General features: G+C 34.0%; 2 protein-coding genes across 4 annotated transcripts in view; one reads left to right on the top strand and one right to left on the bottom strand.

The window, feature by feature from the left end:
* The window catches only part of LOC119595761 (perlucin-like protein), a 1998-nt gene extending 1003 nt beyond the window's left edge, over window positions 1-995 (top strand). The window contains exons 2-4 of the mRNA XM_037944898.1: window positions 19-198; window positions 458-583; window positions 836-995. Of these exons, the coding sequence (XP_037800826.1) occupies window positions 19-198; window positions 458-583; window positions 836-957 (428 nt within the window). The 3' untranslated portion in view covers window positions 958-995. The remainder of the gene's footprint in view (window positions 1-18; window positions 199-457; window positions 584-835) is intronic.
* Window positions 996-1132: 137 nt separating this feature from the next.
* On the bottom strand, window positions 1133-10101 carry LOC119595759 (double-strand break repair protein MRE11-like). 3 transcript variants are annotated; one of them, XM_037944895.1, is made up of 16 exons: window positions 10010-10101; window positions 9689-9793; window positions 7869-7983; window positions 7416-7578; window positions 6982-7121; window positions 6403-6593; window positions 5920-6127; window positions 5535-5668; window positions 5007-5130; window positions 4607-4824; window positions 4282-4439; window positions 3768-3903; window positions 3103-3212; window positions 2852-2968; window positions 2617-2686; window positions 1133-2472 (listed from the first exon to the last, which is right to left on the bottom strand). In XM_037944895.1, the coding sequence occupies exons 3-16, from the start codon at window positions 7951-7953 to the stop codon at window positions 2380-2382; spliced, it is 1947 nt and encodes a 648-aa protein (XP_037800823.1). In that variant the 5' UTR covers window positions 7954-7983; window positions 9689-9793; window positions 10010-10101; the 3' UTR covers window positions 1133-2379. The 3 variants fall into 3 exon arrangements, with proteins under 3 accessions (XP_037800823.1, XP_037800825.1, XP_037800824.1); XM_037944897.1 differs by having other exon boundaries at window positions 10015-10083; XM_037944896.1 differs by having other exon boundaries at window positions 9977-10076.
* Window positions 10102-10720: the final 619 nt, after the last annotated feature.

Raw genomic sequence — 10720 nt, 5'->3', positions numbered from 1 at the left:
CCAAAACTCCTTCCCCAGGCTGCCTTGGGTGTCCCGATGGCTGGCTGGATGTCGGTGGGTCCTGCTTTTACTTCCATCAAGACCAGGCTATGCCCTGGGAGGATGCCAGGAGATTTTGCGAAACAAGTGGAGCTGTTCTGGCCAAGGTAGCAAATGCACAGACTCTCAGGGCATTTTACGAGTACATCCTTACGTACGGTAAGTTTTGTGTAAGCTACAGATTTGAACAGGGCTTTGCTGTTAGATTTTATTGTGGGCATTGTATATGCAAGCATTAATTTATTATATGGATTTTATAACCAGTGGAGTTTTTTACTAAAAAAATAATGAATTTAATATTGTTTTAAAGTTTATGAAAATTTTTAAAAATCGTACACATAGTAGAGTGATTCCTAGACATTGAAAGCTGATCAAAAGACTGTCCATCACTCTACTTCACTGTGTTTCATTTTTACAGGCCTAAAAGGATCATACTGGCTGGGTGCCTCCGATCTGTCCTATGAAGGTGACTGGATGTGGGTATATGATAACTCAAGGGTTAACAAGGGTACACCCTACTGGGCTATCCACAATGGAATCTTTGGTATGTAAAAAAAATAATAGGACTTAACCTTGATCACTCTGTATTCAAAATGGTATTTCAGGAAGAGATATCATAGCTGAACAAAATAGTTATTAGAGACTGCAGGAATATTATTTGGTTTTAGTGGCCTTTCTTTGCCATTCTGATTATAAAAACCTGAATATTGTATATATCCATGCAGTCAGATAATCATTAACCATAATACTTAAAAGGACTCCTAATTAACTAATATTTTCACCATTTCCTTCTTAGGCTGGGCTCATGAACCTGCTGGTGGCACTGATGAAAACTGCCTTCTGCTTGATGAAAGTCGCAAACATTACTTTAATGATGCTAATTGCAACCTGATTCATCATCCCCTCTGTATGACTTAAATATAACCATAAATAAAGCTTTTAATCTAAAATATGAAGCATGTCTCTTCGTGAAAAGTGAACTGCAGTTTTCTTTTTGGATTAATGGGCCATTCTGTTTATTCAGTACAACTTATATCTCTTTCATGAAAAAAATAATAAATTCTTGTATTAACTGATGACAAAAAAAATACTATAAACAAAACAGTTTTATTAGAAAAACTGAACTGACAGTTTTGAAATCAAACTAGGTTTGAATTTCTAATGTATTGTGTGTAGCTGTAGTACCAGTGTACTTGAAGCACAATTAACTGAGGCTGGCATTACTTCTTTCTCCTCCACTCGGCACACTTCATGACCTTAAATTACTGGTCTACAAATGTACAAAAAAATCAATGGGTATTTGCATTTCAACAACACCCATTTCAATGGATATTATTGATGTACATGTCATTGGTACCTGATCTAATAGCTGTTATCTGCATCTGTAATTGCAAAGCCAACAATCATGCAAGCATAATGATTTCTCAAGACAATTATAGTTATCAAAAATTAAGTCAACCAATTAATATGACTAAAAGTAAGAGGGAGAGAAAAAAAACTATACAAATGTAGTATATACACACCAGGTCACATTTGTTTTTTTGTTTTTATGCATTTATATAACATATTTTCAATTCAATTTGTCTAAATATCATTCAGTTTACAATTAGATGGTTGTCCACTTTGAATTACTTAAAAATTCAAAAGAAACTGACACAATCATTAGTAATATTCAAAGAAATCTATTTTTTCTTCCACATTTCTGAGCGTCTCTGTAACTTATCATTTACATCAACTACCGTGATAGATTCAAATTCTATTAATGAGGACAACAATATGTCCAAATACCACAATTACAAAAGTAACAGACATATAACCAACAACATTGTTTCGGAAATTATTACAATAAGAAATGCTATGAAGAGAAAGAGGATATGAGGAGGATGAAAAGAAGGAAAACACAAGGAAAAGAAGAAAATTAGAAAGAGAATCGTAAAGAGAAATTAGAGATTCAGAGAATATTTTTAAAAATATACAAAAAAGAAGACACAACTCTTTTCCCGCTTTTAGCTGTTGTACAATTGATGAAATATAATGGAAGATTTGTCATATCTACAGTCAGAGATGACAGCGGTAAAAGTACATCAGATAAAAGTAGTATGATTTATGTCTTGCGCTGCACTATGGGATATCCAATGACAAAAGCAATCTATGTAAATCAAAATAAAAAAATATATATGTACAAAACAGAGGCCCATTTCCTGTAAGAGTGTAAATTTCAAAAACAAAATCTCTTGAAGCTTATGTAATACATAAGTGGAAAAAACAATGATTATAAAATATTCTTTGTCATGAAATATTATTATCATCAATGTCAATAATTCATTAATTGGAACTGATCTAATCATCATCACTTTCATAGACAATTCCTTTACGACTTGAAGCAGCAGTTCTGGCGCGAGAAAATGATTCCATGATGCTTTGATTTCTTGTCTGTAAAAATGAAAAATCAAAACCATTAAAGGAAAAAAGTATGCACAAACATAAATGACAGACTAATAAATGTATCTGTACATACATAACATGTATGGGTAATTTTTTTCAGGCAACTTAATAAATACATATTAAATATATTACCGTTGCCCTTCCTCTTCCTCGTGATGATCGTGCCCTGGTTGAAGATTCTGCTACCTTAGGAGAACCATCACTAGAAAAAAAGAGCATGGTTATCAAGATTTATATTATGTCAATAAGGGAAAATATATATTATGATTTTGTGTCAACACACAAAACCATTATATACTGCACTGTACACAAAACCCTTACACATATATCGAGCGCATTCTTAAACTTAAAAGCTAAAGATATTCACCCAATCAAAGACAACTGATTTCTGCCTGATGTCTGAGTGGTGCTTGCAGACGAGCTAGCTGCCCTGGCCCGGGACCCTCTACTGCCTCGTCCACGACCTCCTCGCGATCCTCTTCCTCTGGAAAAGGAAAACAGCTGCAGACTCTGATACACTTACATTAACAACCAAAAGTAATAAGCTCCATTATGCACCAAAATATGATATTTCCATTATGAATAATAGGCAACAATCTATGAAACACTAAAGCACACCTAGCTGGTGGGGGACTGAGGTCTTCCATATCAATGTCATCCATCGCATCATCATCTTCATCACTAACTTTTCTTCTCTCTCTTGTTGTACTACTTAAGGCTGCTTGTGCCTATAACAAAGAAAAATGCGGTGAGATATGATGTAACAAGACTGGTGGTTGCCTTATGCTAATGTAACTTTTCATAATACCAGCAACTGATTCTACCTCAGAACTGGTCTGGTTTGGAATGTAATTGTGCATGTGCACGAGTGTGATGAATACATACACACTTTTTCCTTAAAGAAATAGATGCGATTCATTATTTTATTTGTTAAAAAGAATGACCTGGTGACCTGGATAAGAGAGAGAAAGAGAGAGAGGGAGAGAGAGAAAGAGAGAGAGAGAGAGAGAGAGAGAGAGAGAGAGAGAGAGAGAGAGAGAGAAGAGAAAGAGAGAGAGAAAGAGAGAGAGAAAGAGAAAAAAGAGAAGATAGAAAGAGAGAGAGAAAGAGAGAGAGAGAAGAGAGAGAAGAGAGAGAAGAGAGAGAAGAGAAGAAGAGAGAGAGAAGAGAAGAGAGAAAGAGAGAAGAGAAAGAGAAAGAAAAAAGAGAAAGAGAAAGAGAAAGAAAAAAGAGAAAGAGAAAGAAAAGATGAGAGAGAGAGAAAGAGAAAGAGAGAGAGATACCTCTTGTTCCTCTAATTGAGGATTAGCCTTCAACAATCTTTCTTCTCGATAGGTGATAATTGCATCCACAATATTTTCCTCATCAACATCTGCCTCTTGAGATAAAATGTGATCCACAGTCTTCTTAACTTGGTGCCTGTCAAAGAGAAAATACATAGTAATTAAAATGAGCTCATTAACAATTTTACAAGCACCACCAAAATACAGTATTAGTGATCTAGTAATAATGTGAAGATTATCCTTTACGTCATAAAAGCTCTCCATTTATTTCAGTAAATAACTATATAAATATATCACACACACACACACACACACACACACACACACACACACACACACACACACACACACACACACACACACACACACACACACATATATATTATATATTATATACATACATACATACATATATATATATATATATATATATATATATATATATATATATATATATATATATATATATATATATATATATATATATATATATGAGACTCTGTGAGTATCTTACTTAAAAACAGTGCTGATGGCATCTCTGTCATCTTTCTCGACAAAGGCGTTTACCCCCTTTGATACTCCCCGTTCTGAAAGCAAGAACAGTTTCGGTTTCTGATCCGACAGCTCTGAAAAATATTGCTGCACAAGATCCTCAACTCTTGACTCTGCAACCTGAAGATGAAAAAAAAAAATAATAAATAAATAAAACCTTTAAGAACACTAATCCAAAAAACAGCTTAGTAGGATCACAAACCATTAACATCATAATAAATATTCCATTGTTGACAAATATCTCTTGAGAAAATGTTTTTCACTGGAAACAAAGAACAGAAACTTACATCTTCTCCAGCAAAAACTGCATTCATGGCCTCCTTATCAATACTGGTGTCATTTTTCTTTATTTCTTTGCGTTGCTTTTTGAACAAGATCATTTCATTGGGATTTGCTACATCGTCTGTAAATTTGTGGCCAAATCGGGTCGTGTTGAACATCTGAGACTCATCTGTATATACAACTCGAAGACGGATAAGTGGCTTTTTGGGTTGCTTTGGATGACCTGTTTGGAAAAGTAAATAAAGCTCATGGACTAATATTAAATATTAAGTGGGACATGTCAACAAATCTGTTATAAAAGCATATAGCACATGTCACTTTACAAATTTCAAATATCATCACTCCACTAACTTTTCATTCTCCGGTGATACAGAAAATTAATACTTCTCGTAAACATGATCCTACCTGTGAGTTGTTCCTTGGCCTTAGTAAGCATACCATGGATGTGTTCCTCAATAAACTCCTCTACTGGGTTGGTCTCTTTGTTCCCAATTACATAATCCAGATCTTGGTCAGCCAAGCACACATCCTGTTCAAGTGAATGTCATCATTTGTTATCATATCAAGTTGAGCTATGCATCTGCAGAAGAGACATCATGACAAACTTAAGGGTAATAGCAAATATATATAATGGTAAATCTAACAGCAATGCTACTAATGACTCTGAAATTAAGATTAAATCTGCAATAATAACCATAGTAACTGATGGCTGTGTATGAAGTATCAATCAAAATTAAGAATTTTCAGAGAGCAGGATGTGCTAATTCACTCTTTCAAAAAAGTCTTCAAGAACAGAAGCTAAGAATCAGTAATACATATTTGAAAGATAAAACATAGCATTAAGTACAATTGTGATAAATAATGAATCATTAAAACAAAGCATAGTTTTTCCAGTAAAGAAAATGAAGTCGATATATTCTATATTATACTTACATCAAATACAAATGGCCGGACAGTCTCTAGCTTGAGAGGGGTTACATTAAACAGTTGCTTATTATTCACCTCAAGGAGAGCAACATGCTTTTCCACGGCCTCACCAGCACAAAATGAAGTTACAACTGAACTTCCTGTGAGACAGAAGAAAAGAATGAAGTAATTGAAGTGAACACACAAACCATTGCTTAAAATATTTATCATATTATATCCAGGGCATTTCACAATCTATGGTTACATATATAAACTTTGTATATCCTTTATTCTCAATGCATATGTAATAAATATGAACATGCCTAAATATCAACACATGCATTTGTTCCTGATACACAATTGGAAAGGAAAGGAAATCAAAAATAAAATGAAGTTGTAGTACAACACCCACCTGGTTGTACAACATGGAACGAATTATCAGCACTAAGGCGTGGCTGAATAAGACACTCGTGCTCATGACCCCAGATGACAAGATGAAGAAAAGGATCCAGGAAAGCTTCCGGGAGGTAATTGGTCATGCCATGTTTTGCGTGGTTCTGGTGGACCACCATGATGTTGAACCATTCATCATGGAATTCCTTTGGTCGCATCATCTTAACCTAAAAAAGATAATACGTTGCAGGGTAATAACAAAGTGCTATTAAATCCCTGAAGATATCCGATACTGTACCCTCAAACTTACAGTTTAATAATGCAGTCAAAACTCAAGTCCAATTTTAGTTGATATTCATGATCGTTCCATATCTTTTAAATTCAGAGAACACTAGATTTGGATTTATATTTGGCTCTTTCCTGTTATTCCTCTTCTGAAGATTTTTTCTTTCTCATTTTCATTAACAATTTTCATCTTGACAAAAGTTTCAAGAAATCTCACCTTATTTTCTTTGAAGAGTCTAAAGAGTCTCTCATCTTTGACTGATGACAAACCAAATAAAGCCAGTTTGTTTGTGCCTTTCTCCAGCAATACAGGACTGATGGTGATGTTCTTGAGGTCTCCAGTGCGTCCAAAATAGTTTACTAAACCAGCAGTTGAAAGCATGTCTAGAGCACAAAACTGACCAAGACCTACAGGGAGTAGAAGTTCAAATTAATTTCATCTCTTGTGCTTAGGTCTTACTTATCAACAGAATGTCTCTATATATGATATTTTTCATTTCTAACATTTACCAAAAACAAAGTTATCATTCTCTTCACAGAAAAAATTATATGAAACATAGCCTTAATCATTCTTTTTGCATACTCATATCTCTGCCTTCTCATTAAGCAAATAGCAATATACAATCAGTAATCATTCTTTCCTTTATTTGCAAACAATGACAGTTCTTTGCTGCCAAGTTTCAGTTTATGTTATAACTCCTTTTGGAAACCCATATTTCCAGTTATCATTAACATATCAAAATTCGCTCCTTTTTTTATTTAAACCTGTTCTAATCTGTTTCCTTAACAGACCCACCTGAAGGATCATCATGGTTGCCATGAATTGAAAACACAGGAATGGAAACATTGAGATTTGGGTCATGAAAGTTGACCATTGGGTTCTTGGAATTCTTGAAGTTCTCAGTTGGGTCACTTATGTACTCAAAGCAAACAGGCCTAAGCAAAAGAAAGAAGAAATTATATATATATATATATATATATATATATATATATATATATATATATATATATATATATATATATATATATATATATATATATATATATATATATAGACACACACATATTCCTGGGCATCATTTCATTCTGTATATATATCACCAAGGATATAAGAATATTTACTTTTCTCAACTGGCAATATGCATACAAACTTTACAAACAAAAATTTGTTTCATTTGATTCATAATCAGTACCACATAAACTGTTTATTGTACTAGTGAACCCACTTACTTGTCCCCAAACGTATACTTGCGAAGAAGCTCCATGCACTTCACAAGACACTGCCTGGAAGGTTTATTCTCATGAAACAAGTCACCACCAAGCAAGATGAAGTCCACCTGCTGTTCTACTGCCATTTTCAGAATTTCCTCAAAAGTTTCAAAGCTGTCATTTCCTATTGGATGAAAAAATATATGATTTCTAGCCATATTTTGATAATACAAATATGCATATACAAGTGTGTATGTGTGCAATGACAGAGGTGGCCTTATTTGCCTGTATATTAAAGTTTTAAAATACATGTCTTGGCCTAAATTGACTTAGTACTATTTTAGTGACATTAGAAATGATCTTTTTGTGTCAATTTTCATTTCACTGATATTGTATTTGCATAAAAGTCTCTTGACAGATAATGACTTCCCATGTCCTCTTATTACACTCATTGTAAAAAGGACTATTACCAACCTCTTTCAGGATCCTTTTCTGCATAGCCAAGATGATTGTCTGTAGCTATGAGGATACGGAAGGTGTCATCTATGGTCGATCCCATTCTGCTATTTCTCTTGTTTAAAGTTTAATCCTGAAACCATTTGGAGATAATTAATTATAGTCTAAATGTTGAGACTGACTTTGGGTATCTAAATGGTTAATGACAAGATTTTTAAGACCTGTCCTTTATGTCTCCATTTAACCTGGAGACATAATGAATTTGTGCCTAGTAACTTCCATTCCTAACATATATCATTTACGTGTACATTTACACTTCTAAAGCATTTCCAAAAGATATCATGCACTGATTTAAGAGGCTCAAAATTTGATCTCACATATTAGAGCAATTATCACATTCTTTTTAGTTACAGTTTGCAGAGGATTTATTACACTTTTAATAGTATCTCTGAAATAACTTAGAAATTTAAATGAGGACAGAAAAGGCTTCAAATTAATAGGATAGATCAGCAAAGAATGATCCTCCTTGTTGTAATTATGACAAAATATTCTTTAGGCTTATACTTCTGTAGGCAAAGTATTGCACATATCATAGTGCTCTGGGGAGAAAAATAATAAAATAAATAAATAAATAAATAAATAAATAAATAAAATAAAATATAAAGTAATAATGAATTAAAACTCAAAAGAATCACTCCAAGGTAGCATGACAAAGCCTGGGTGAGCACCCCAAAATCAGAGCAAAATCTAGGTGTAAGTGCACTTGTGATGAAAGATCTTAAGTTCCTTTAAAGTAGTGGTTCCCAAACCCATTGTTGCAATATAATAATGACTTGGATTTAATAGTGGGTTTTGGGATTATCAAAGAAAATTAACATTACAAAAAGGAACATCTGAAAAATGATAAAAAAGTGCAAATATAAATGGGCCATAATTTTGGGGTGTAAAGCATACTCGTTTGAAAATCTGAGAAATTATGAATAATAAAGCATTGATAAAAGAATCAAAACTCCTGATATATGCATGTATTTGACCCAAGTATTTTTACGTGTAGATATTTTATATCTTTGCACATACCTAAACACAGGGGTATTATGCCAACTAAAATATCCAAACCTCACCTTTCCTATCTTCTATTTATTTCCTACAGATTAAACCTTCCCCGCCCCCCCTCCTCTTAAGCAATTCATGCCAACCTATAGAAAAAGCGACATTAAGAACTCTGGCTGAGTGAGGGTGTTGTAGATTTAGTCTCTGAGCAGTGATATGCAGCAGATAGTTATGTGTCATTTTTAACACTTTCATATAACCAATCGCAACGGTTTTGGTAATCAATTAATTCCTCTCACTCTTTAGTCCTAATATATGTAAGAATAATACCGTGGATTCCCCAAAACCCCCCACATTCTTGGCCCCAATAGAAGGGGAGGGCAAGAAAAGTACCAAGGAAAATTGCCAACCCCTAACCCCTGCCCAGGAAAACAAAGATTCACTGAACGGATTCCCACATGCTGGTTGTGTGCTCTACCCTACAGTATGTGGAGGACTCTTTGTTTTCCCTGGGGGCACAGCTCCTGCATTAGACAATATAGTGACTGATTCTGTGTATATTATTCATATTTTACCCTGCAATTTGCCTGGTGCCTTTCATGCCCTTTCCTGCTACTGGAACCAAAGACTGTTATTAATGGGGGCGAGTTTCCGCAGCACAATTTCAATATATATTTGGATAGCAGAGAGCGAGAGGGATCCATCAATACCAGAATCATCTGTTATGCGAAGGTATTCCGAAAAATGTGGTCATTCTGCGGTAAATATGAGGCCAAAGGCAACCGTACCTGAGATATGTATATAACCCTCTTTCTCTATGTTTTTTGAGATGACGGTGTCCAATTCCCTCTGTTTCCGTGGGTCGACCTCGGTAACATTAACCCTGAAGGTGCCTGGAGAAAAAGGTTTAGAAAAAAAAGGTCACTTCCAGACAATGAGTAATTAAGACAGGTACTTGTTAAACCTCAAAGGAAGATACTTTCATCATGACAGCGACGCTAAAAATCGAAGAACTCTTGCTTGACATCAATAAAAGTCAATCAATATCCTAAAAAAAAAAAAAAAACAGTAATTACAACTTGAGCAAACTCGTTCCTATGCAAATTTACTTCACCACGTTACAGGGAGACTCTCCTTCCCGCCCTTTGTTTACATGCGAACACACGTCTCTGAGGATTGGTGTCGTACCCACAGACAGGAAAAGTGTTGTACGTCGCTGTAATTGTACATTGTTGTACCTTGTGGTCAAGGGTGCATTTGTGGACGCGAGAGGGAGAAGAAAAGGTGCTCAGTTTTGGTAAATGAATTCTGTAAAGCCTAAAGAAAGTATTTCATATGAACAATTTGTTTGCTTTTTTGTTATATATATATATATATATATATATATATATATATATATATATATATATATATATATATACATATATATACATATATATATACATATATATATATATATATATATATATATATACATAAACATATATATATACACATATATATACATAAACATATATATGTATGTATACACACACATGTGTGTGTATTTCTTTTTTTAGTCAGTGCTGTATTCCTTTATCTCAACGTAATCTGTAATATATTCCTTGCTTAACTTATTTTTAGTTTGCTTTCTCTTACTTTAAAAGTGGCAATTTCCCCTTTATCTTTAATTTCTTCCACCCTGTCTTCACCCTCGCATTCTTCAAAATAATTTTGACTCTGGAAGACCGAATTAAAACTGAATGACGAATACTGCTGTTTTTCTTCGTCCTATTCTTATCAGAGCACACACACAAAAACAAAAACAAAAAACATACGCG

Source organism: Penaeus monodon, chromosome 36 (assembly GCF_015228065.2).
Source record: "Penaeus monodon isolate SGIC_2016 chromosome 36, NSTDA_Pmon_1, whole genome shotgun sequence".
Lineage (NCBI taxonomy): Eukaryota > Metazoa > Arthropoda > Malacostraca > Decapoda > Penaeidae > Penaeus > Penaeus monodon.
This window is presented reverse-complemented; position numbering and strand designations above follow the sequence as displayed.